Source organism: Caloenas nicobarica, chromosome 3 (assembly GCF_036013445.1).
Source record: "Caloenas nicobarica isolate bCalNic1 chromosome 3, bCalNic1.hap1, whole genome shotgun sequence".
Classification (NCBI taxonomy): domain Eukaryota; kingdom Metazoa; phylum Chordata; class Aves; order Columbiformes; family Columbidae; genus Caloenas; species Caloenas nicobarica.
The window spans coordinates 1,551,042-1,578,226 of NC_088247.1; the positions used below are offsets into that span (position 1 = coordinate 1,551,042).

The 27,185-nt window shown below is 58.9% G+C and overlaps 2 protein-coding genes across 2 annotated transcripts; one reads left to right on the forward strand and one right to left on the reverse strand.

Annotated features, from left to right (window-relative positions):
* Positions 1-9,021: 9,021 nt before the first annotated feature.
* EPHX2 (epoxide hydrolase 2) lies at positions 9,022-20,650 on the reverse strand. The gene is made up of 19 exons (XM_065630939.1): positions 20,476-20,650; positions 19,149-19,233; positions 18,862-19,021; positions 17,377-17,567; positions 17,161-17,283; positions 16,170-16,244; positions 15,803-15,898; positions 15,439-15,517; positions 15,192-15,226; positions 15,075-15,101; positions 13,487-13,572; positions 13,257-13,368; positions 12,869-12,943; positions 11,059-11,104; positions 10,876-10,978; positions 10,607-10,676; positions 10,445-10,525; positions 9,617-9,675; positions 9,022-9,536 (listed from the first exon to the last, which is right to left on the reverse strand). The coding sequence occupies exons 1-19, from the start codon at positions 20,574-20,576 to the stop codon at positions 9,452-9,454; spliced, it is 1,689 nt and encodes a 562-aa protein (XP_065487011.1). The 5' UTR covers positions 20,577-20,650; the 3' UTR covers positions 9,022-9,451.
* A 1,233-nt stretch (positions 20,651-21,883) lies between these two features.
* LOC135987343 (uncharacterized) lies at positions 21,884-25,792 on the forward strand. Its single transcript, XM_065632176.1, has 3 exons — positions 21,884-21,951; positions 23,359-23,831; positions 24,296-25,792. Exons 2-3 carry the CDS (start codon positions 23,365-23,367, stop codon positions 24,447-24,449), a joined length of 621 nt encoding a protein of 206 aa, XP_065488248.1. The 5' UTR covers positions 21,884-21,951; positions 23,359-23,364; the 3' UTR covers positions 24,450-25,792.
* The last annotated feature ends 1,393 nt before the right edge of the window (positions 25,793-27,185 follow it).

Sequence of the window (27,185 nt, forward strand, 5' to 3'; positions counted from 1 at the left end):
CAAAACTATTCTGTGATTCCATGATCACGGCCATGTCGGCTATTAAATCCACATCCAAGTTGATTATGAAACCCTGTCATCCCCACCAGCCCAAATCGCTGCACATTGCCTGGACCACCCTTCCCACCCCAAAACCAAGAATTTCCCCTCTTTTGGCTTTTCCTTACCATCCTGTCGGCCTGTGAGATGCTGTGCAATGAGTGGGACTCCGGCTGCTCCGGCACCGGGATCCTGGCCGGACCAAGGCTGGTAGAGCTTGTTCCTGCCCTGAGGGTCAACAAGGAGCTTCTGGAAGGATAATGAATAACAGCCTGGCCCTTGGGCTCTGCCTGATTCCTGGGGGAGGAGAGGGGCCGAGCCGAGTGGGATCCGGACACGCATTTGAACCCGGAGTCCTGCATCCTCCAGGGATGGTGGTTTTGGGAAGAAGATGCTTTAGAGGGTTTTGGGGAGAAGCTGCTTCTCTTTTGGAGGGTCCTCACCCTGGGGAGGGTCCCCTGAACCTGCAGCCTTTGCACAGGGAAAAGGGGGGAATAGGGAAAAGGCGCTGCCAGGTTTGGGGGGACCCGGCAGTGGGTGAGGCGAAGGTCTCAGTGCATCACATTGCCACGAGCAAAACGCGTGCTGGGGGTCTTCACAGAACCACAGAACCATTTCGATTGGAAAAGACCCTCAAGATCATCGAGTCCAAGCGCTCCCCCAGCCCTGGCACTGCCCCATGTCCTGAGAACCTCATGTCCGTCTGTCCAGCCCCTCCAGGGATGGTGACTCCAGCACTGCCCTGGGCAGCCTGTTCCAATGCCCCACAGCCCTTTGGGGAAGAAATTGTTCCCCACATCCAACCTCAACCTCACTCCCTGTTCTGCAAGGCGGAGGGTGTTGTTTTGCACCCCAGATTTGCTCGGCTGCCCCACGGGGAGCAGAGGGGGGTCAGGATCTGGGCAGGTTACGGGTCTCGTCTGCAGGACAGCGAGCAGCAGCGATTTGCAGCTCTGCAACCGCGGCTGCGCTTTGGTGATAAGCAAAACCTCCCCAGTCCCTCATTAAGGAGGGGATGATAAGGATTTTTCTGTGCTGGCTAACTCGGACAAGGTGACCCCCTCAGGAGCACCGCTCCGAGCCCCGAGCGGGCAGGGAACCGCCGCTGCCTTCGCATGGTGCTCAGAGATTCATTTTTTCCAGCACAATCCCCCAAAATTGCTTTTTAATTCCAGAGCAGGAGTTGCGTAGCCTGCAAAGGACCTCGCAGCAGCTTTTTCCCTGGGTTTTCACATCCGCCTTCAAAGCTCCCTGACCTCCTGACCATCCCGAAACCCTGCTGAGGTTTGGTGGGTTTTTTTTCTTTTTCCTGGCTGCAACTCAGCAAATTAATGAATAATCCTCCCGCACGCCTTCCAGCCCAGATAGACCTCAGACTGGGGTCAGATACCTCCACGCTGGGTCCAAGTGCTGTGCAAAGGTCATCAAAACCTTCCCAAAAATACCCTCCGAGGGTTATTCATTAACAGTGCGGGGTGAGGGGGATGCAGGAGGGACTCAGCTCTGCCCCATCGCCTCGGTCTCCACCAGCTCTTGTTTTATGTAGGAGGGATGTCCCAGCTTGGCTAATGACTGCAGAACAGCAGGGAATAATTACATTAAATGGAAAAAAAAAAAGTGGTGTTTTGCCAGGTGTCAAAGCTATTTGTGAATTTATTTATGAATTTTTGGGTGAGATGGGAAATGCCCCGGCATGCTGCAGAGTCTCTCCTGGAGGGATCCGGGCGGCTGGAAAATCCAGAGCAGGGAAGGATTCAACCCCCCCAAAGTCACCCTGGGAACTGGGAGATCAGTTCTCAACTGGTGTAAATCACGGGAGCGCGATGCCAGGGGCTGCTGGGGGTGGGACAGGGTCCCTGCCAGGGTGACACAGGGTTATTGGGTGCCCTGGCCTGGCGGGGGGTCTCCAAAGCAGCCGAAATGGGGCTGGGGACTGGGAGAGACCCCTCTCTGCAGCCGCTGGTGCTGAGCCAGTGCAGCAGCAGAGTCCTGCCCCAGTGTCCTGCCTTTGCAGCTGCTTCTTCGCTGGCACATCTGGGACACAAACGGCAAATGCATTCCCAGATTGCAATGCACTGCTAAATTGCAATGAGTTCCCAAATGGCAGTGCATTCCCAATTTGTAGTGCATTCCCAAATTGTAGTGCATTCCCAAATTGCAATGCATTATCAATTGCGATATGTTCCCAAACTGCAATGCACGCCCAAATTGCAATGCACTCCCAAGTTGCAATGAGTTCCAAAATTGCGATGCGTTCCAAATTGCAGTGCATTCCCAAATCGCAATGTGCTCCCAGACTGTAATGCATTCCTAAACTGCTGTGCACTCCCAAATTGCAATGTGTTTCTAATTGCAATGCACTCCCGAATTGCAAGAGCTCCAAAATCACAGTGCATTCCCAAACTGCAATGCACTACCAATTGCAACGGCCTCCCAAATTGCAATGAGTTCCAAAATTGCAATGCATTCCCAATTTGCAGTGTATTTCCACACTGCAATGTGTTACCAATTGCAATGCACTCCCAACTTGCAGTGACTTCCCAAATTGCAATGCATTCCCAAAGTGCAATGCACTCCCAAATTGCAAGGAGCCTCCCTTGCTGCTGTGCGGGAAGGGTGGATGTGTGAGACTCTGCCTCTGAGCCCTTGCAGGAGCATGGAGATGTGATTTGCCCCAAAATTTGGCTTGTGACTGGAGCTTTCCCCCTGTCCCCTGCCCATCAGGCTCCTCCCCAGAGCTGCCTGCACTTAGAGGGGCTCCCAAAGTTACTGCCTCCCCTACAGGAGTGGGGAAACTGAGGCAGGGGTGCTTTGCCGAAGGTCCTTCAGTGTCTGGGCCAGGCAGAAATCAGGTGGGGTTTGGCTTTTTGCCTTCTTTATTCTCCGTTTAAAAATAAAACAGCTGAAATTTAATTATGGGCAGCTTTTATTCTTTACTTCTCAATCTCCAAGGGCTTTTTTTTTTTTTTCCTCTTTTATGAGTTAATTGCTTCCTTTCTGCAATGGGGCCAGAGAACAACGGCTGGAGGAGGGGAGGACAGGACTAGAGTTGGACCCTGGATGGGAGCAGGGACATGTTGTCCCTTCATTGTCCCCACCAGGCACAGCCACGGTCCCACCGTGTCCTCCCTGCAGCTCAGCATCCCTCCTGCAGCACCCATGGGTGCGTCACAGCCTTGGAGGGAAATGCCAATTAAAAGCAGAGGAAAACAGTACATTTCCAGGGGGTTTGGTCCAGGGGACAAGCAGAGACGGTCACATCGTGCCACCCTTGTGCCAGCGTGGGTTTGGGGGGGGTTGACACTGCAATTTGAGCCATGCAAAGACATGTTGGACCCAGAGGGACCTTCGCCCTCAGCACCCAGCAAACAGGGTGTTTTCAGGCCTTTTGGGGCTGAAATATTAACCGAGCATCCCCAGGGTAAAACCGGTGCTGTCCCAGAGTCCAGGGATGGATTGAAATTTAACCGGGTGCCATCAAGCTTGATGGGTGCAAGGGACCGCGGCGGGGTGCAGTCCTGCCCCCCAGCACCCAAACCCCAGGGGGCAAAGGGAACCCTGCCCGTGGGTGCCAGAGCCAGAGACTGGTATGGGGTAAAGTCATGGAAGTGCAGAATTAGGATTAGGATTAGGATTAGGCCCATCTCCTTCCCACAACAGCCCTGAGCCCGCGCCCCAAAGCAGCTGTGTTTTACCTGCATGTATATTCTTTTTTTTTTTTGTCCCATTGCAGGTTTCTCAGGAGCAGCCGGGCAGCCATGGGTTTTCCAGCCTACTCGTTGTGTGCGTGGGGCAGCATTGCCCCGACAGACCCTGCCAAGAGGTCAGCCCTGGGTTTGGGGCTCTGCACCCTCCTCATCCCCCAGCCTGGCCCTGCCAGGCTCTGCCTGCACCCTGCACCCCATGTGTGCACCCTGCACCCTGTGCGTGCACCCCATGTGTGCACCCTGTATCCCCTGTATGCACCCCATGTGTGCACTCTGCATCCCGTGTATGCACCCCATGTGTGCACCCTGCACCCTGTGTGTGCACCCCGTGTGTGCACCCTGCATCCCGTGTATGCACCCCATGTGTGCACCCTGCACCCTGTGTGTGCACCCCATGTGTGCACTCTGCATCCCGTGTAGGCACCCCATGTGTGCACCCTGCACCCTGTGTGTGCACCCCATGTGTGCACCCTGCACCCTATGTGTTCACCCCAGTACCTGCAACGTGCACCTCATATCTGCACCCTGCACCCAGTGCCTGCACCCTGAACCCCATGTGTGCACCCTGCACCCTGTGTGTGCACCCCATGTGTGCACTCTGCATCCCGTGTATGCACCCCATGTGTGCACCCTGCACCCTGTGTGTGCACCCCATGTGTGCACCCTGCACCCTATGTGTTCACCCCAGTACCTGCAACGTGCACCTCATATCTGCACCCTGCACCCAGTGCCTGCACCCTGAACCCTGTGTGTGCACCCTGCACCCTGTGTGTGCACCCCATGTGTGCACTCTGCATCCCGTGTATGCACCCCATGTGTGCACCCTGCACTCTGGGTGTGCACCCCCATGTCTGCACCCTGCACCCTGTGTGTGCACCCCATGTGTGCACACTGCACCCTGTGTGTGCACCCCCATGTCTGCACCCTGCACCCTATGTGTTCACCCCAGTACCTGCAACGTGCACCTCATATCTGCACCCTGCACCCAGTGCCTGCACCCTGAACCCTGTGTGTGCACCCTGCACCCTGTGTGTGCACCCCATGTGTGCACTCTGCATCCCGTGTATGCACCCCATGTGTGCACCCTGCACTCTGGGTGTGCACCCCCATGTCTGCACCCTGCACCCTGTGTGTGCACCCCATGTGTGCACACTGCACCCTGTGTGTGCACCCCCATGTCTGCACCCTGCACCCTATGTGTTCACCCCAGTACCTGCAACGTGCACCTCATATCTGCACCCTGCACCCAGTGCCTGCACCCTGAACCCTGTGTGTGCACCCTGCACCCTGTGTGTGCACCCCATGTGTGCACTCTGCATCCCGTGTATGCACCCCATGTGTGCACCCTGCACTCTGGGTGTGCACCCCCATGTCTGCACCCTGCACCCTGTGTGTGCACCCCATGTGTGCACGCTGCATCCTGTGTATGCACCCCATGTGTGCACCCTGCACTGTGTGTGCACCCCCATGTCTGCACCCTGCACCCTATGTGTTCACCCCAGTACCTGCAACGTGCACCTCATATCTGCACCCTGCACCCAGTGCCTGCACCCTGAACCCTGTGTGTGCACCCTGCACCCCATTTGTGCACCCTGCACCCCACTACCTTCACCGTGCACCCTGCACTCTGTGTGTGCACCTTGCACTGTAGGTATCCAGCCTGCACTCCCATGCTCTGACCCTGTATCCCGCGCCTTGTGTGTGCACCCTGCACCCTGGTGCCTGCACACTGCACACTCTGTGTGCACCCTGTGTGTGTACTCTGCACCCCCATATCCACACTGTGCACCCTGGGTGTGCAGCCTGCACCCTGGTATCTTCACCATGCACTCTGTGTGTGCACTTTGCACTGTCCCTGTGCACCCCAGCGCCCACACTCTGCACCCTGATGCCTACACGGTGCACCCTTTATATGCACTCTGCACCCCATGTATGCACCCTGCATCCCAGTGCCTGCACCCCGTGTGTGCACACTACACCCCAGTACCTGCACTGTGCAACCCATGCTTGCACCTTGCACCCCACATGAGCACCCCATGTGTGCATATTGCATCCCATTACCTACACCGTGCACCCCATGCATCCAGCGAGTACCCTGCACTCCATTTGTGCACCCTGCACCCAATGTGTACATCCTGCACCCTATTACCCACACCGTGCACCCCATGTTTGCAGCCTGCACCCTGCACTCCATTTGTGCACCCTGCACCCAATGTGTGCACCCTGCACCCTGTGTGTGCATCCTGCACCCCATTACCTACGCTGTGCACCCCATGCATGCAGCCAGCACCCTGCACTCCATTTGTGCACTCCGCACCCAACGTGTGCATCCTGCACCCCATTACCCACACCACGCACCCCATGTTTGCAGCCTGCACCCTGCACTCCATTTGTGCACTCTGCACCCAATGTGTGCACCCTGCACTCTGTGTGTGCATCCTGCACCCCATTACCTATGCCGCACACCCCATGCATGCAGCCAGCACCCTGCACTCCATTTGTGCACCCTGCACCCAATGTGTGCATCCTGCATCCCATGTGTGCACCCCATAACCCAATGCCTGCATCCCGTGCGTACACCCTGCACTCTGTGTACACCTTGCACCGTATGTATGCAGCCTGCACCTTGCACCCTGTCTGTGCAGCCTGCACCCTGGTACCTGCACCCCGTGTGTGCACCTTGCAGCGCAGCCCGTGTCCGCACCCTGCACCCCTTGCACAACATCCTGCAGACATTTCCCATCAGAGACTCATTGCAGAGACTCCGCTGGGCTCAGAGAGACAGGAGAAAAAGCTGGAGGTGACTGTCTCCCTCCAGATACACTTGTCCCCTGACTACAGCGCATCTGCCACCACTTTCTTCTCCGCAGCAGAGCCAGAACACCCACCTCTGCCACTGTCCCCTGCTGGCACCTTGCTCAAGCCCTAAAAAAAAACAGTGTGGGGCAAATAATGAGAAATAAAGCTTTAATTCCTGCAAACAGCCTGCAAGCAGCCTTGCAAACCCGGCCATGTCCCCAGGGCCAGGTCCCGGACATGCTGGGTGCTGTCACTGTCACCCACCCGCTTGGAGCAGCTGAGCCTCCGCTTCCCTGGGGACACAACATGATTTTTCCTCAATATCCATTTTCTCTGTTGCTCTCCAAGGTGAATGTTAGGATTTGTAGTGCGGGAATTGCAAGCTTGTCTTAAAAAATAAACCCAGCTTTGGTGAGCTGCCCTGGGAGCTCCAGGAGCTGCCTCTCGTGTCGAGGCTTTGCGGGATTATTTCTTCCAAGCCCCTGCTGGTCATATCAGGGCTTTGAAAACCCACCCTGAGCTTTTCCAGACATTTTCTGCTTTCTTTTCAAACCGAAGAGCTGAGAGAGGAGCAGGACAGAGCCACGGCGCATCACCCAGGTGGACACAACGTCATTTTTGCTGGTACGAGCTCTCCAGCTCTGCAGCATCCCGAGGAGCATGGTCCCTCTCCCTTCACCGAAATCACCACGAGCGGCTTCCAGCTGCAAAAAGCAACGGCCCAGAGGAGCTCGATCTGCAGCCAGATTTATTTCTTCATTTCAGGCTCCACCCGTCGCGCTGCGCGGTCGTTGGGGCAGCGGCAGCCGGTGCCGTCGCTCACGTTTGTGGGATAAACTCCCCGAGAGACCGAGCGAAGCCCCAGAGGAAACCAGGGTGGGATTTTGTGTCTCTCTTGCTGGGGTCTGTGTTGCCCTGGCCGCGCCAGCGGTGAGGCCCCAATCTGCTGGGGCTCTGCTGGTTTGCTGGTCCCCAATCGGAAGGTGTTGGGGTGTCTCCATCCCCACCGGGCACCTCGGACTCACTCCATCCCACCCGCCTGTGCCGGCATCAGAGCTCGCTGGACACACTGAGGATGGGGCACGTGTCCTCCTGTGGGGTGGAGGACGGGTGCACCCAGGGGACCGAGAACGTGGGACACAAGAGCACGAGTGTGATGGGAGCGGCTGAGGGAGCTGGGGGTTCAGCTGGAGAACAGGAGCTGAGGGGAGACCTTCTGATCTCTGACCTGCCTGAAAGGAGCTTGGAGCCAGGGGGGGTCGGGCTCTGCTCCCCAGGAACAAGCGCCAGGACCAGAGGAAACGGCCTCAAGTTGCGCCAGGGGAAGTTGAGGTTGGATGTGGGGAACAATTTCTTGCCCAAAGGGCTGTTGGGCATTAGAACAGGCTGCCCAGGGCAGTGCTGGAGTCACCATCCCTGGAGGGGTTGGACAGACGGAGATGAGGTTCTCAGGACATGGGGCAGTGCCAGGGGTGGGGAACGGTTGGATCTGATGATCTTGAGGGTCTTTTCAACCAAAATGATCCTGTGATTCTATGCACTGGGGCACCGAGGACCTGTGCACCCCAGGATCGAGGGATCCGCATGCAGGGTGCACCAAAACCACCTGCACCCGTGGGGCTGAGGACACTCACAGCCCGGGCGGGGGCGGGAGCCGGTCTGGGCTGCAGGAGCGGGGGCTGGGGGTGGGGGTGGGAATCGGGGGGAAGGGGCTGCTGGAGCAGGAGCAACGCCAAGGCTTGGGGCGCAGGGAGGGCTGGGCTGCAGGGGGGGCTGGCAGGAGCCTGCCAACACCTACAAAAACCTGGAAGGCTGATGCCAGCGCCACGGGAGAGGCTGTTTTGGCAGCACTCGCCTGGTTTTCCGGGCAGGGCTGTGGGGCGGGTGCTTGGCCGCCGGTCCCGGCTGCCCAAGGATGATGCTCTGGGATCTTATATTTCATGGGCAAACTCCAAAGCAGCCCCAAAACCCGCTCCCAGGGCTGCCCCCCAACCAGCAAACCCGGGGGGACCAGATTGTGGATAATGCCGGGCTGGGGGGAGCAGGTTCAAACCTCTCGCTGCCCACCCAGGGGATGTTGTTTTTCCCTCTCCCCTCACTCCAAATCCACGCAGCTCCTCTTTCAGGAACGAATCCGGATGCAACAACATTCCCGTGGGCTCGCTGGCAGAGCGGGGAAGCGCTGGGAAGAGAGACGCAGACAGACAAACCGCAAAGCCCTGGCTGAAAATAGTTGAGGGCTGGGGAGAATTCAGCCAGGGGGGTGGGAAATACCAAGCGTGTTTGCCCAAATCCCTACGCCATCCTGTTTTATAATGTCTGTTGGGGCCAGGAGAAGGGCTGGGAGCTCGGGGAAGGTGGATACAGGCTGGGGACGAGCCCTGACACCACGGGGATGGGCCACGGGGCGAGGGGACGAGGTGGAGAGATGCTGCAGGAACCTGCACCCCATGGACAGCGGGGAGAGCCGAGGCGCTCGGGTCACTTTGTGCTTTATTTCTCAGCGTGATAAGGCAAAAGGTGATGTCTCAGGCAGCATTAATTATTAGTAGTGCACTAAAACCTCCACACCAAAACCACAACCCGGGACCCTCCAGTCAACCCCCCTGAGCGAGGGAAGCCCCTGGGATGGGGTCGGGGTGATGTGGCAGCCCCAAGGAGGGGTTGAGCCCCCAACCATCTCCCAGGACCTCCGTGAGAGCTCCCGGGGACCCTGCACAAAGCAGGAGTCCCTGTGCCACCCTCCTCCCAGCCCCGGCTCCCCCATCCCTTCCACCCATCAAACCCCTCAAAAATACCAAACCAAGCCCTGAAGGCAAAAATCAACCCCTAGAGGTAAAAATGGAAGTGTAAAAGGCAGCATCAGCCCGGGGGGGAGGGAGGGCACGAGGCAGAGCTCTGCCCGCTCACAGCCTGGAGATCTTGGGCACGGGGGTGTCCGGGGGGAGCCCCTCCAGCCACTCCAGCAGGATCCTGTTCAGCGTCACCGGCCTGGGGGGGTGACACAGAGCTGGGGTGGGATCTGGCATCCCCTGGGGCAGGGGGAGCCGGATCCACGCCGTGCACGGTACCTCTCCATCTGCGTCCAGTGCCCGCACTCCTCGATGTGCCCCCGGCGCAGCTGCGGGATCTACCGGGGGGGAACACACAAGATGGGATGCTTTGGGCCAAGATCTGGCACAACTTAGATCAGCACAGCCCAACCCAGGCTGCCTCGGCATCCCCAGCTCTTCCTTTTGGCAAGAGGAACCCCCCCTGCCACTGCAGGCAGGAGAGGAGGCAAATGTCCCCCTCTCTCTCTCTGTCTGTCCCCCCTTCTCAAGGGATGTCCCCAAAATCCAGACCACATCTGGAATATTGTGTCCAGTTCTGGGCCCCTCGGTTCCAGCAGGACAGGGAACTGCTGGAGAGAGTCCAGCGCAGCCACGAAGATGCTGGAGGGAGTGGAGCATCTCCCGTGTGAGGAAAGGCTGAGGAGCTGGGGCTCTGAGCTGGAGAAGAGGAGACTGAGGGGTGACCTCATTCATGGGGATCAATATGGAAAGGGGGAGTGTCAGGAGGATGGAGCCAGGCTCTTCTGGGTGACAACCAGTGACAGGACAAGGGGCAATGGGTGCAAACTGGAACACAGGAGGTTCCACTTCAATATGAGAAGAAACTTCTTCCCAGTGAGGGTGCCAGAGCCTGGCCCAGGCTGCCCAGGGGGGTTGTGGAGTCTCCTTCTCTGCAGACATTCCAACCCGCCTGGACACCTTCCTGTGTAACCTCATCTGGGTGTTCCTGCTCCGGCGGGGGGATTGGGCTGGATGAGCTTTCGAGGTCCCTGCCAGTCCCTGACGTTCTGGGTCAAATCCCACCGTGGGGTCTCATGGAAGCAGGACAGGACCAGGCTGGCTCACCCACTGCTCCATGCCCTTGCTCATATTGGGATGCAGCACCACGTCCTTCCCGGCCGTGACCATCAGCGCTGGCATCATGATCTACAAGGGGACACAGGTGACAAGGTCTGGGGAAGGCGCCGCGTCTGCAAATCGTCCCCGTGGGACAGGATCGGTCCCCACCTTCCTGTCCTTGGCAGAGAGCGCCCAGCGCCAGTTGGGTTGTATGTTGCGGTACCAGTTCAAGGGGCCACTGGGAGAGAAGGGAACGAGCTGGAGATGCTGGGACTCGGCTCCTGTCACCACCGCAGGGACAATCCCACGGGATTGACAACGGCCTCCGCCCAGCAGCCTCGCGCCTTCTCGGGGTTATCAAGTAAGGCCAAGGTGGGTTTGGGGGTCCCTCTTCTGCATGGGGGGACCCCACCACCCACCCAGGCTCCTGCCTCTACCTGAAGCCGGATTTCTGGAAGCGCTGGATGTAATATTGCAGATCGGGGCCGTGCAGGATCTGGCTGGCGGGGGGGTCTTCTGGGAAGCCCACCAGCAGCCCCCCTGCAACAAGAGGCACAGCACTGCTGCCATGTCCCCCCCACGGCACCCCCACCCCACAGTGAGCTCTGTGTCCCCCTCACCTCGCTCCAAGACCGCATGGAAGTTGAGCTTAAAGGGCAGTCGGTCCTGCAGAGAGAGGTGAGTGATGGCAGGCAGGAGGAACACCATCCCGGGGGGGAAACCCACTATCGGGGGGCTCCTCAGGGCTGCCAGGCAGACTTGGGGCTCCATCCCCCTCCTCGCTGGGAGCAGGCACACAGCATCGCTGCATCCCGAGGGACGCAGGAACCAACCGAGCAGCCCTGCACTGCGAAGCCAGGAACAGGCAGGGAGCATCGCTGCATCCCTAAAGATACAGGAATCCATCAGGCAGCTGTGGGACACAGAGCTGGGAGCAGGCACGGAGCATCGCTGCATCCCGAGGGATGCGGGAATCAATCATGCAGCCCTAGGACACAGAGTCAGGAGCAGAGCATCACTGCATCTCAAAGGATGCAGGAATCAACCACACGGCCCTGGGATGCAGAGCTGGGAGCAGGCACAGAGCATCACTGCATCCCAAAAGATGCAGGAACCAACTGTGCAGTCCCAGGATGCAGAGCTGGGAGCAGGCATGGATCCCAAAAGATGCAAGAACTGACTGTGTAGCCCTGGGCTGTGGAGCCAAGAACAGGCACAGAGCATCACTGCAACCCAAAGGATGTAGGAACCAACCATGCAGACCTGGGATCTGGAGCTGGGAGCAAGCACAGAGCATCACTGCATCCCTAAAGATGCAGGAATCAATCACACAGCTGTGGGACAGAGCTGGGAGCAGGCACGGAGCATCGCTGCATCCTGAGGGATGCAGGAATCAATCACGTAGCTCTAGGACACAGAGTCAGGAGCAGGCACAAAGCATCACTGCATCCCAAAAGATGCAGGAATCTACTGTTCAGCCCCAGGGTGCAGAGCTGGGAGCAGACATGGAGAATTACTGCATCCCAAAAGATGCATGAACTGACTGTGCAGCCCTGGGCTGTGGGGCCAAGAACAGGCACAGAGCATCACTGCAACCCAAAGAATGTAGGAACCAACCATGCAGACCTGGGATCTGGAGCTGGGAGCAAGCACAGAGCATCACTGCATCCCAAAGGATGCAGGAACCAACTGTGCAGCTCCAGGCTGTGGAGCCAGGAGCAGGCATGGAGCATCAGTGCATCCTGAGGGATGCAGGAATCAATCATGCAGCCATGGGACACAGAGTCAGGAGCAAGCACAGTGCATCGCTGCCTCCTGAGGGATGCAGGAACCGACCATGTAGCCCTGGGCTGTGGAGCCAGGAGCAGGCACGGAGCATCACTGCATCCTGAAGGATGCAGGAAATCAATCACACAGCCCCAGGCTGCAGAACCAGCAGCAGCCGGCGGTGCCGGCAGAGAATGCCACCGGCAAGGCACAGCCTCCCACACGCTCCCGGGGTGCTTTTATTTTAAACGGCCAAGGTTTGTGCCCTGCAGCGAGAGATGAACATTTATTTGCAGGGGTGAAGGACGCAGTGCTGGCACTGCGAGGGCTGGGGAGAGCTCCAAGCCCAGACAGATTCCCCAGGCTGGGCTGTCTCTCCCCAGGCACCACGGCTTCCTAGAGCTCTTCTCAGTCCCTCCTCAGGGTCAGCTTTGAATCTTAAAAAGATGCAGGCCCTGCGCTGCTGCTTACAAGGATGCGTTCACTCTGGTCCCTACTGATGGCTGACAATGCAGACTTTCACAGGACAATAAACACGGGGCAGGACAGCCCTCAGAGTCACTGTGGGCCACTGCAAAGCCAGCCCTGAGCCCTTTTGGGAGGGTTTGGAGAGGAGTATCAGGCTGTGAAGCCCCCCAGGCCCACCCTCAGCTCCAAACGTACCTCCTGGCGCGTGGAGCGGATCAGCACCTTCAGTGTCCGGCCGATGTCCTTCTCCAGCTCCGCTTCTGCAACACCCTGCACGGGGCGGGGAGGAAGCACCGTGGGTGACACCGACCCTCCCCAGGGACCCCAACCCACTGGGGACTCCAGTTTCCCCCCCAGGCCAGATCCTGCCACCCATTGGGGTTCGGGGGGACGCTGGGGATGGGTTTTTGCAGAGTTCAGCTTGGGGACAAGGTCTGGCAGGGGGACCACAACCCAGCTGGGGTGACAGTGAGACCCCCACGGTGTGACACCAGGCGATGCCCAGGGGGTCCCCATACCCTGGAGTGAGGGGTTTGAGCCCCAAAAAAGTGGTGGAGGATAAAAATTGGGGTCCTGGACTCACTGGCTCCTGGAAGTAGAACTGGTATTCGAAGGTGGGAATGGTCTTCATCTTCTCCACGACATCCATGGCGGGGTCAGCGGGGCGGTACGGGGTGTTCAGCGAGGCCACGGCTCTGCCACATCACACACAGAGTCACCATTTGGGGTCCCCCGCGCGAGCCGGGGCTTTGCTGCGGGGACAGGACGGGATTTGGGGTGCCCCAACCCCCGGGGGGGACCCCGAGGACCCACCTGACCCTCTCGGGGTAGAACAGAGCCATGTTCCACACCACCGCGCCGCCCCAGTCGTGACCCACCAGCACCGCCTGCGGGATGCCCTGCGGGGAGGGGGTGTCAGGGCTGCACCCCCACAGCAGCACCCGAGACGCAGCAAAGACATCAGAAAACACCAATATTTTCTTTCTTTTGTGTTTTTTTCCTCCACTTTTTTGCGTTTTTTTTTTTTCCCCCACAAGGAACAAGCATTACCTGGATCCCCCTGAGCTATTTGCTCCCATTTAATGAAACATTACAAGTAGCTGCACTCTCCAGAGGAAAAAGGGTTTGATTTATCCACTGAAAACATGTCTGGAGGCTGCTTGTCACCCCGAGGTGACAGCATGGGGACATCTTGCTGTTGTCACAGCCAAATAAATCCCCAACCCCTGGGACGGGGCTCACAGCATCCCCCAGTGCGGATCCTGCGGTTCCCCCCCCACATTCCTTTTTCCTGACCCCTCTGGGCACCTACAAATAAATCCAATTAAACCCTGTGCTGCTGACGATGCAGCAGCCGGTTCATAATTAGCTGATATTTAGAAGCGTAATTAAAATTCCCTCCCGGCGGACGCGGCTCGGGGCTGGCGAGTCCTGCTCGCTGCTGTGTGATGGCGTGAAACCTGGTGTCTGAGACCCCCCCAAAGAGGGGTGGAAGGTTTGGGGGGATCCCAGCAGCTCCCACAGCCCATGTGGGGCCGATGGGTCCATCCCACCATCACCGCGCCGGCCCCTGGACCGCTCGGCATCTCCTGCATCTCCAACACCAGCACAAAGCCGCCGCCGTTCCTCGCACAAGGAGCCCTTGCAAAACCCTCCAGGGCTCTTTTTTTCCTCTCCATTGTTTCTTGAGTTATTCTGGGTTTTTTTAGCACTGTGTTTTTTGAAGGACTCGCCCCCTTGGAAGCTGTTTCGCAAGGAAAAAGCCCTGGAGGTGCTGGCATTTGTGGGCTCTGCCTTCCTCCCCCTCCACTTCATCTCTTTTGAAAGGCACAGGAATCAACCCCATCCTCTCGCCGGGATGGGAATTAAACCCAGAGCTCCCAAGTGGATGGGATGCCGAGACGACACCGGGTTCAACCATGCTGGGGGGCAGCGCTGGTCTCCCGGCCACCCCAGTCACTCAGGAGCTGCTACAATTGGGTTTTAATGGGGGACGGGGGCTGCAGCCCAGGATCCTTCCCCACAAGCATCTGACCAGCTTAGCAAAACCCAAACCAGGCACCACCAGCTCATCTCCCCGTCCTCAGCAAAGACACGACGCCCAGGAGAAGGTGACGTGGAGCTGGGGACCCTCCCAAGGATGGGATGTCCCCACCACGATGGGTTGGGGTAACGTCCCCGTCCTTCAAATCCCACCCACGGGGAACACAAGGACAGGGCTCGGTGCTACCCCAAGGGGTTTGGAGCAAAGTCACCAGGGACCTCTGGTGTCCCAGCATGGGATAAAGTCACCAGGCAGCTCAGCTGTCCCTTCCTGGGAAGGAAAAGGTGAAGGACAACCCGGGGCACAAGTGCCCAAACCTTGCTGAGAAATAGGGACCCATCGCGGGAAGCTCCTCACCAGTTTGTCCAGAAAAACCACCAGGTCCTGGGGACAGGAGGAGAGAAAGGGTCAGGTCCTGGCCGGGACCATGTCCCACCAGCCCACCGCCCCCGTGCTGCCCCTGCAGCTCCTCACCTTGCAGATCTGCTCCTGCGAATATTCTTTTATATCTGCACAAAAGACACAATGGCCATTATTTTACCATCTCCACATCTCTATGGATGTGTTCTGCATCCATCGGAGCTGCGGGAGGAGCAGAACAGCTCCCACCCCCCCCAGGAGAAGACTCCTCCACCCACCTTCTCCTGGGCTGGACCTCAGGACCGGCAGCTCCAGCCCCAGACATCCCCATCCCCAGTACATCCCAGTAAACCCAGCTCACCCGGCGGGGCCGTGGACTCCCCGTAGCCCTTCATCTCCAGAGCGATCACCCTGAATCCAGCATCGGCCAGCGCCGGGATCTAGGGGGAAACCATCAGCTTCTGGAGGGCACGGAGACCCCCGGAGCCCCCCTGCCCACCCCAGCATGCCCAGAGATGTCCCCGAGGGGCAGCTGGTGACCTGGAGGGTGGGGAACATTCCTGGGTTATCCCGTGTCCCTCAAAGCTGAAGGCAGGGTGGTGGGACAGTCCCAGAACCCCCCAGGAGTGCTGGCCGTGCACTCCCTCCACCCCAGCATCCCACCCCCATCCATCCATCCATCCATCCATCCATCCATCCATCCATCTCCTCGTCCCCTCCATCACCTGGTAGCGCCAGGAGAGCCAGGACTCGGGGAAGCCATGGCAGAGGCAGATGACAGGGCCATGTCCCAACTCCACAAAGTGCAGCTGAACGCCGGGCTGGAAGGGACAGAGACCCCTCACCAGCCCGGGGTGTCACCCCCCAACCTCCACTCACCACCCCCACCAGCACGGTTTGGCCACTGGGGTGGATGGAGAAGACCTGAGTGATGGGACAAGCTCAGCATCCCCCAGCCCAGAGGACAAGGGACAATGCAACAAGCCACCCCGCGGCTGGCACGTCCTTGCATGGAGCTCAAGACCCTCCCCAGGACACCTGACCACCCTCCACCAAGCCTGGGGACACCTTGTCACCCAGGCAGTCCCCTACCCGGATGGGCACGTAGCCGTGGGTGACGTTGGATGGGTCACACGCGGTCGGCAGTGGCTCTTCTTGGCCGAGAAGCTGCGGGGCGAGGAGCACAGGGTGAGCGGTGGCTGCAGCGGGATGTCCCCACCATGGGACAGCCACGTGTTTGAGGTCCGGGGGATGAGGTTATGGGCGGCGGGCAGCGTTTGCAGGAGGTCACTGTCCCCCTCACATTGGGTCCCAAAGCCACCCGCAAGTCCTGCGCCAGCACCGTGTCACGGCAAAGCCCGGAATACCTCAGGTTGGACCTGTAAGGGTCATCGAGTCCAACCCCTGCTCCTCACCGAAGCCTTACTAAAAAAAAATTAGTGACTTTACACTGAAATCTAAAAACATGAGTGAAGTGCACCATGAATGTTCAAAGTGAAACGTCATTTAAAAGAACCAAAGGAAGCCTTTAGTTTCCAAACAAGTTCTTAAACAATCTGTGCCCCCCAAAACATCAAATATCTTTACGGTCAACCTCATAAATCTGGGAGCCGGACACAGTTTGAGTTTGGCAACAACATGAGTCAAGATGCCAACTTCAGGTGGTTCCCTTGCGCATGAGGGGCCTCGACGGACCAAGGGGAGGAAGGACGGGAAAACAGAGGGAAGGGGGAACAAAGAAGATAAAAAATGGGTTGGTGACGCATGACCAGGTCATGTCGACACCTTTGCTTGTTTCTGCCTGTGCCCACCCAGCCATTATGTGCACGAAGACCAGCAGGATTTACGCTGGCGCTTCCGCTGTTTTTTCCTCGTTTCAACACTAAAAACTTTCCCTGCATCATTAGAAAGGGAAGAAGTAACTGTATAATTAAAGTGGAGGAAAAAAAAAACCCAAACCCGAAGCCCAGGACACAAGCACCACTTGCAGAGCAGCAGCGCTGCCCGAAGGGTCCATCCCACCCATCGCTGCAGGGACCCCAGGAGAACAGGGGGCAGGGGGCACCCAGACCACACCGTGTACCTGGACACCCGAGAGCCGCTCCAGCTCCTTCAGGACGGTGTCGGTGTCCCTGACGAGGACAGTGGCCATGCCCATCTCCCGAGCCGGCCTCAGGTTCTCCGCGATGTCATCCAGGAGGATGACCTGGAGACGCACCAGCCAGGGCTCAGCACCCAATCTGGGTGCTCGGAGGGACCCCCCGTGCCCTGTTATTTTTTGCAGGGGTGACGGCCGTACCTCCTGCGGTTTCGCCTGCAGAGCGTCCAGGGCGTAGGTGTAGATCTGGGGATCCGGCTTCTGCGCTCCGAGGCGGCAGGACTCGATCACCAGGTCGAAGTGCCGGTGCAGCACGTTCATCAGCGTGGCCGTGAAGAGCCGCCCGGTGCTGTCGTCCACCCAGTTGTTGGTGAGGACGCAGGTTTTAAACCCTAGGAAAGGGCTGGTTTTACCATGCCGGTCCCCCAAAAGCATTTGATTTCACTTCTCCTCCCCAAGCCACATCTCTCAGACCTTCCCAGCCTAAAATTTCCCATTTACAAGGCTCTGTCTGGAACAAGACAACCCAGCAGGAGATAACAGGATGCTCAGCAGGAGCTTACACCCAATTTGTACCTCTAGAAAAGCAAATCTGAACCTTCAGGACACCAGCCAGAGCTCGGGGACACCAAGATGCTGAGGATGAGCTGGTGGACCCGTCACGGTGCAGGGTGAAGGGCTATGGCATCCTGCTAATTGCTGGCTGGGTGATTACATGTCTGATGGATTTGGCAGCAGGCTCGGAATATTTAGTTAGAGGTGCTGAGAGAGCACTTTGATAGAATCACAGAATCATTCTGGTTGGAAGAGCCCCTCAAGAGTCCAACCATAACCCACCCCTGGCACTGCCCCATGTCCCTGAGAACCTCATGTCCGTCTGTCCAACCCCTCCAGGGATGGTGACTCCAGCACTGCCCTGGGCAGCCTGTTCCAATGCCCCACAGCCCTTTGGGGAAGAAATTGTTCCCCACATCCAACCTCAACCTCCTCTTGATGATGATGAGGGACTGAGCAGGGACCTCATGATGGGACCAACCAGGACCTCCACGGCACCCGCTCAGGAGGGCAGCAGCACCCTGACTCCATCAGGTTGAGAGAGGTTCTCCTGCCCCTCTGCTCTGCCCTGGGGAGACCTCATCTGGAATATTGTGTCCAGTTCTGGGCCCCTCGGTTCCAGCAGGACAGGGAACTGCTGGAGAGAGTCCAGCGCAGCCACGAAGATGCTGCAGGGAGTGGAGCATCTCCCGGGTGAGGAAAGGCTGAGGAGCTGGGGCTCTGGAGCTGGAGAAGAGGAGACTGAGGGGTGACCTCATTCATGGGGATCAATATGGAAAGGGGGAGTGTCAGGAGGATGGAGCCAGGCTCTTCTGGGTGACAACCAGTGATAGGACAAGGGGCAATGGGTGCAAACTGGAACACAGGAGGTTCCACTTCAACATGAGAAGAAACTTCTTCCCGGTGAGGGTGCCAGAGCCTGGCCCAGGCTGCCCAGGGGGGTTGTGGAGTCTCCTTCTCTGCAGACATTCCAACCCGCCTGGACACCTTCCTGTGTAACCTCAGCTGGGTGTTCCTGCTCCGGCGGGGGGATTGCGCTGGGTGAGCTTTCCAGGTCCCTTCCAATCCCCAACATGCTGTGATCCTGTGATTCTGTGATCACCCCTCGCCCCAACCCCCCCCGGCACCCACCGCTCCTCCGCAGCACCCTGGCCGCCTGCAGCAGGGGGGCATTGACCGTCCCCTTGGCCGCCATCTCCTCGAAGATGCGGGAGACGGAGAAGGTGGGCGGCAGGGTGATGCCCGAGGCAGAGGCGTGCTGCCGGCAGCCCTCTTCCATCTCCAAAAAGAGCTGGAAAACATCCACACAGTCATTCAATAAACCCCCCAAAAATAAAATAAAGCCCATCTCGGAGCCTGCGCTCCCCCAGCGCACCGGAGCATCCGTGATGCTCCACGGTTGGTACCCGAGGGCTCACCTGGGACAGGGTGATCTGTCCCCTCATCACTTTGGCGTAAGGACTGTCGGAGCCACCAGCAAACAGCACTTTTCGCAAGAAATTACTGCAAGGAGAAGGAGGGGAGGTCAGCTGGGGGGTATCCCAATACCGGAGGGGTGCTGGGGTGCACTATGGGGAGGGGGATGCTCCGTGCTGGGGATACAGAGCTGCCTAAATCAGTCCTGCTCCCTCGTCCATCATCTCCCGGGACTGGAGCACCACTCCATTACAGGACCGGGAGATCGCTGCCCATTTATTTCTCGCTGGCAGTTCAATTACTTCGCCCGCAGATAAATGAGCAGGGAGTTTCGACACGAACAACAAAAAAAAAGATAAAATAATGCAAAGAGTACGGGTATTTTGTAAGCTGTATCTCAGGGAAAATAATTTTCCCCTATCACAAGATCACGAAAGGCCTTCTTGGGTGGCAATAAAACAAGATTATAGCCACTGGCCTTAGGACAAAGCTCTCCTCCGAGTCGATAAAAATGCAGCTCAGTTAAAAATAAACGGCTTTACCTCTTCCAGCAGGATTGCTGTCATCTTTTTTTTAATATAAAACGAAGCAAAAAATATGTTTGATGGCCTGATAATCTGGGAATTTATTGCTCCATCTGCTCCACGTCCTCCAGCATTTAGCTATTTAATATTTTATTCTTTTTTTAACTCCTCGCCTTTTTTTTTTTTAAACACCCACACGCTGCCAGGAAATCCCAACATGTTGGGTGATACAGACAGAACCTGTTTGGCTGCTGTTTGGGAGCTTTGGGGATTAGTAATTCCCAAATATCTCATATTAAATGGGGCAAAGGGCTCAGCGGGACTCGAGAGGCTGTTTGGGACCCGCTCGGGGATGCAATTTTCTGGGTTTTGTCAGCTCCAGCTTGTGCATTTAGTTGTGTCAGGTCTCAGCGCTGGGGAAGAGATGAACTTATTTAATTATCTTGCTTAATTAAGTATTAGATGCTCTTCTTAGTGCTTCTGCAAACATCCCCTATGGCAACCTGGGGGTTAGTTTTAACTGCTGACCTGCACCCCACAAGCAGGACAGGATGCTCCCCAGCCTGCACCCCACATATACACAGGGACCCCAACCTGCACCCCACACTCAGGACAGGGGGCCCCCAACCTGCACCCCACACCCTGTCCTGCGTTGCTGCTGCCCAGTCGCGCACAGCCCGTGCGGGCGGGCGCCGCACACACAGTATTGTCGCCTCGTCTCTACGTGTCTCGGGCCGAGCGGCGACTCGCCGAGGCGCGGGCGGAAAAGCGCCGCCGGGCTAGGCCGGGCCGGGTCAGGCCATACCTGGGCAGAGCGCAGTCCCGCTCGCAGGAGCCCAGGAAGTGCTGCAGGCCGGGCCCGAAGAGCACGCCGCCGAGGTCGAACAACACGGCCCGCCGCGCCATGGCCGCCCCACCGCCGCCGGCACCCGGACTCGAACCCGTGATCTCGGCCCCTCCACCGCTGAGGCCCCTCCGCTCTCCCCCGCAGGCCCCGCCCCCGAGGCCTCGCCCCCTGCCTGGGCGCTGCGCTGGGTCCTAGCGCCGCCGTTCGGCGCCTGTCGCACAGGGCACCCCTGCACGGAGGCCATCCCTTTTGTCCCACCAGCACCCTCCCGGTCCCGGGGGGCTTTGGGGACCTCCGTCCCCACGGCTGTGGGTGGCCGCCCACCGCCCCCCTGCTGCTGTGGGTGCCCGCCCCTCCACTCGTTCCCTGTCTCTGCTCCCCGGGGTTTTGCCCGTAATCGCGTGTTTTTTTCCCATTAACGAGGAGCCCGGGACCCCCCTTCAGGTCCAGCAGCACCCCAAGGTGCAGCAGCACCCACTGACCCAACCTGCCTGCACCCAAATCCTAATGTGGCTGAAGGTGGGAAGGGGCAGGGGGGGCACAGGCCAGACCAGCCATATGTGCTGAAGGTGTGCACACGCATGTGCACGCACAGGTACACGCATGTGCATGCACACGTGTTCACACGCACACGCACCTGCCTGCATACATGCAGGAACACATGCACACATGTATGCACACGTGTTCACACCCATGTGCTGGCACACATCTCTGTGCAAATGGACAGAGAAAAATGCATGTGTGCAAGCATGCGCATAAACACGCATATGCAGACATGCATGTACAGCTACAGGCATGTATGCACACATACAGACATGCAAGTACACATACACACATGCCTGCACACATACAGACATGCACGCAGACATACACACGTATGCACACATACAGGCATGTATGCACACACATGTGTGCACATATATATGCAAATGCGTGCACACACATATGCACATATGTGTGCATATGCAAAACCCTTGTGTGTGTTTGCGGAGCATGTGTGCACACCACCAGGCACGTTGCTGAGGGGGTGTGTGTGCTCTGTTCAGCGCGTGTGTGTGTCTCCGAGCACGTGTGTGTGCACTGAGGCTGTGTGTGCTCTGCCAGGCATGTGCGTGCACACCGAGCACACGTGTGCACTGCTGAGCACGAGTGTGCACCACCAGGCATCCGTGTGGGCACTGAGCACGTCTGTCCACGCTCAGCACACGCCTGCATGCCAAGCACATACGTGCACACACGTGAACGCTGCGTGGCCATTTCAGCAGCCCTGAAGCCCCCCAGAGAAGCGGCCTCGGTGGGATACACGACCCCCCGTGCACCCCAAACCAGCCCTGACATACTCAGTGCCACACCCGTGTCCGTGGCGTGTCCGTGGGGACCCCTCCCTCGGGATCCACCGGCATTGCCGTGGCGTGGCGGCCGCGTCGCCGAGCGGTGAGCGGGGCGGGAGGGGGGTCGGGGGGGATCGGCAGCGGTTTCGCAACCCCAGCCCCGTGCCTCAGTTTCCCCACCTGCCAAACAAGCGGTGGGATGCTGGAGGAGGGGGGAGCTGGGAGGGGTAACTGCACCTCTGCACGGCGCAGCAGAGCTGGGGGGGCTTTTTTTGCTAGTGGCGAGGGACAGAGTTATTTAAGGGGGGGCTCAAGCCCGGACAAGCCACGCATTTATCAGCAGCGGGGCTCGGTGTCCCCCATCCCTTGTCCCCAACGTCCCGCTGTGCCCGGGACCCCCCCCCACCCGCTCCCGGGGTGGTCCAGCGCCGGGGGGTGGACGAAACCCCCCTGCCTGCCTCCCGCCAGCTCCCAGCCTTTTCCTCCTCCCATCGCGGCGGGGGCAGCTCCGGCTCAGCCCCCTCCGCTCACCCCAAACCCGGGGCCGGCAGCGGGGCCGCAGCCCCCCCGGACCTCCAGCCGCCGCCGCAGCGAGCCCAGATTCTCCCTTGGAAAAAAAAGGTGGGAGCATTCTTTTTTTTTTTTTTTTTTTTTTTTTTTTGGAGGGGGAAGTAGGGGAGAAAGGAAGAATTTTGCTGGGCTGTTGCTATTCCGGTGCAGCCGCGGTGCCAGCGAAATGCCAGCACGGCGACGCCTCTGAGACCCGGCCAACTCATGGCAGGGCTGGGCCGCCGCCGTCTCTGCTCCCCGCTGCCCCCCGCCCCCCCCTTTTTGGGGGGCCCTTTGCTCCGACCCGAACCCCCCACCCCCGCCACTCCTGCCAGGTGCGGGGCTGAGACCTGAGCAGCTCATTGCAGCCCAGGATGCTGGGGGGATTCGGGATGCCCGTGGGAGCCCCCTCCTCTCTGCAGAGGGGCTTTTGGGGGGGTGGGGGGTGCTGGTGGGGACCCCTCCGAACCCCCAAACTCCCCCACCCGCCGCCTCTGGCACCCGGTCCCGGCGCCAAGACTTTGCGGCGGCGGTTTTGAAAGAGCCGCATTGTCTGCACCCCCCCAGCGCCTGGCCCCCCCACCGCGGCCTCCTGCTTTGCCCTGGCTCCCCAGGCAGGGTCTGGGGGGACAAGGTGCCCCCCGGCAGGATCAGCCTCACCCCAGCCCTTCCAGCCTTCAACTTAACCCCTCACTGCCTCAGTTTCCCCATCGCTATGCTCTGTGTGTTGTGCTTGGGGGGGGGAGTGCAGAAAGGGTCCCCCCTTACCCCATTGGGGTCCTACATGGTGCGGGGATGGTGGGGTACAGCACCCCCAAATCCCAGCAGCCAGAGGTGCAGATGCATGGAAAAATAAGGGTGTTTAGGGGATTTTGCTGGTGTGAACTGGGGGGCACCCCAAAGGGTCTTAGAGGGGTCTCAGCCGCAGCCTCGACCCCCCGTTTTCTCTTTGCTCCTGCAGGACACCATGGGGGGCCCAAACTGGTGCCTGCTGGTGGGGCTCTGCGCCCTTGTCCCCCCCGTCACCACCCAGGGGGGACCAGAAGAGGACGTGACACCCGGCACCGAGACGGAGGAGCTGGGGTACCACCCAGCCCACGATGGGGACCCCCTCCGGGACCCCCAGCACTGCGGCATCACCTTCCACACCCCCAGCCCTTGCAGCCCCCCTGGGCCGCCCCCCTCCATCTCCCGCGATGAGCTGGATCATCTCAAGAACCTCTTGCAGGACACCAAGGCCAGCCTGAAGGACCTGGAGACGGCGGCCACGCTGGAGGACAACCAGACCCGTTACCAGGACGTCATCACCGAGGCGCTTCCCGCCATCCGTGGGGCCAACCTGGAATTTCGGGAGAGCCTGGAGAACGTCCGCAAGGAGCTGGAGGCTCACGTGGCTGAGACCGATCACCCACAGATGGCGGAGAAGAAGGAGAAGTAAGTGCCCTGTGGGGGGATGGACATGGGGAGATGCTCCATGGAGCCGATGCCCCAAACTCCATGCGGGGGAGGCAGCCCCAGGCTGGGGGCACCTTAAAGGGTCTGGGTGTCCCCAAGAGCCCCACAGCCTTTGTGGTGGCTCTTGGGTGACGTGTGGGGTTTGGATGCTCATCCATGTGTGTGTCCCCGCCCTAAAGCCACCGCAGCAGGGACAGTGAGGGGTCCGCAACGACAGGGTGGGGGGTGGGATGTCAGGAGGGGGGAGTGGTCACTCCCAAACCAGTGACCCAGCACAGCTGAGCCACAACGTGATGATGGAGCAGGACGGAGGAACTGGGGGGTACCTCCTCACCCAGGCTGGGGACATCCCGCTGGGACGCCCAGAACTGCAGCATCACCTTCTACACCCCCCTGCGGGGATGCTGGTGGGGACACTGAGCCCCCTTTGTCCCCCTCCCCAGGTTGCGGAAGGATGTCCGGGTGGTGGCCCACATGCTCCGGCTCACCAGCCAACTGGCCCAGAGCCTCGAGGCCGCGTCCCATCGGCTCCACGCCGAGCTGAGCCAGCGCCTGCAGAGCTCGGCCACCCACGTCACCGCTGCCACCGAGCCCTAGGACAGCGGGGACGGGCCCCGTGTCACCCCGCACATGGCCTTGCTTGCTGGTAGGACCCCAACCCGGCTCATCTCCCCGGCTTTTGGGGTGTCCGGGCTCTTCATCCTGGTCCTGGGAGCTGAGGTTCTGCACGGGGGGTTTGTGAAATGGTTGGGGGCTGGAGGTGGCAGCGCCCAGAGGGGACGGGAGGTGCTGCCTGCGAGCGGGTGCCATCGCACACGTGGTGCCATCACGTGTAATGCCATTGTATACATGATGCCATCGCACATGTGATGCCATCGCACATATGGTGCCATCGCACGTGATGCCATCGTGCACGTGATGCCATCGCACACACAATGTTATAAAAGGTGATGCCATCACACGCAGATGCCATCGCACGTATGCCGCCATCGCACGATGCCATCGCACGCGTGATGTTGTCACACACGGGATGCCATCGCACGTGGGACGCCGTCGCACGCACAATGCTGTCACACGTGATGCCGTCACACACGATGCCTTCACACGTGTGCTGATGCCATCACGCACGCGATGCCGTCACACGTGAGATGCCGTCACACACGTGACGCTGTCACACGTGGTGTCACACACACGGTGCCATCACACACGCAATGCCATCGCGCACACAACGCCATCACACGCGCGATGCCATCGCACACGCAATGCTGTCACACGTACGATGCCATCGCGCATGTCGTCACGCAGCAGAGCCCGGTGCCACCACGTGTCCCTGTCCCTGTCCCTGGGCAAACCCCTGTGTGGGGGCTCCGTCCCACCCCAGCACCCTCTGCTCCCCTCACTCCTCCATCCACCCAGGCTCTCGTTTCCCCAGCTCGCCAGCCCCGTGTGCCACCAGCTGAGCCCTCGCACCCAGACCCGTGCCTGAGCTGGGCTCCTGGGGCTCCCCAGAGTGTCTTAAATATTAATCCCAGCTTGGCTGCATCTTACCGGGTGTCCGTCATGCAGACAGAGCCGCTGCCAGCCCTGGTGAATCCTTCTCACCCTTGGCAGCACCTTGTCCAGGCTTGGAAGAGCCTTTTTGACCCTGAGCTCCGGAATTTGGTGCCTCTGGGTGGGCAGGGTGGAGGGGATGGGGATGGAGATGAACCACCCAGGAATAAACTGAAGCTGGCACCTCCGGTGCTCTCAACCCATTGAGGTTTGGGCAGTGGGAAAACAGCTGGAAGCGAAATAATCCCTTCTTGTTTGTAAGCCATGAGGCTGGAGGGAATGGCCAGGGCACCCCAGGGCACCCCAGTACCCCCAGTGCACCCCGAGCGGGGGCGGGAGGCAGGAACAGCCCCGGGCAGCGGCGCTTCTGCAGGAATAAAGATGCATTGCGCTCGGCCAGGCGTCAGCCTTATCTCTGTTTTCTCCCCATCCTCTGTGCTCGGAGGGAAAAGGAGGAGGGATGAGGTTGTTAATATACTGCCCCTCCACCTCCAAAACTGTGACCCCCATCAGGAGCCCAGCGAAGGGGACAGATCCCCCCAGCATCCACAACGTTTCCCACCACCCCCCAGCCTTCAATCCACCATCCCAGCAGACAGCTCCTTTTTTTTTTTTTTTCCTCCCCGGAAAAACCAATGTCGCTTGTCTTTTTTTCCTGATTAATTTGCTACGGTCTTACCTGACACATCCTTCTCCCTAATTCCCCTCCTTTGATGGGCCCGGATTGATCTCCTGGAGCAGCCCGTGCAATATCCGGCTGCTCCCCATCCCTCTGGCATCCATCGCTCCATCTTCCCCCCTCCTCATCACCCAGGTTTGGGGATCCATCTGACACCCAATGCCCTCCCTTTAGCTCCACAGCCTTGGGATGTGGCCATGGGCTGAGGACCATGACACAAGGACGGGGCTTTGCATCGCCCCGCTGGCTGTGGAGAGGTTCCCCAGGGCAGGGGAGGTTTGCCACAGTGGTTTGATACAACCATGACATGGATGATTAAAAATTGGAGTGGTCTGATGCAATCGTGACATCAGTGAGACATCTGGATCACCTCAGCGTGATGTTCGCATCGGTGACATGTTCCTGGAGAGAGGACAACCCGATATCTGCCTGGCTTTGGCATCAGCTGCCGTGGCGGTGAGATGGTGGGATGTCATCTCCCTGGTCGTCCCCATGGATTTCTGGTATCCAGCATCCCAAGGATGGTGGGAACAGTCCCATGGATGCGGATAGGATTGGAGGCCGGCAGCGGGGCTGGGAGAGCAGCAAATTCTGGTGCCCTCCGTGACCAGATCTGCCTTTTCATTAATCTCCCAGGGGAAAGGAAGCAAATCGTCGGGCAGGTCCTCCGGGGCTGGAAATTGCAGCCCTGGGCTTCGTTTGCAGGAAGGTCGTGCATTAAATTTCCTTGCAGGAAGGAAGGAGAGAGGCTGCTCTGGGTCTTCACCCGGGAGGTTGAGAAGCAGCGCGGAGCTCTGGGTTTCCCATCCTTTTGTGGTCAGACAACCACCTCTCCTGCCCAAAGCAGCCTTGTCCCCATCCCTGTCGCTGTCGCCTCGGATGGGGACACCTGAGATGGGAAGAGGGGTTGATGCTGGATGTTGCCATGGCTTTGCTTCCCCAATTTTGCCACTGTCCCCCTGGCAATGTTTTACGGGACAAAAGTGGGCTGAGACAACTCAAGACCTTGCGCCCCGTTTTAACGCAGAACAGGGGACATCACTACTTACTGGAGCTGCCCTGCCCATGGGCAGGTTGGGACCAAACCTGGGGTGGGGGACAAG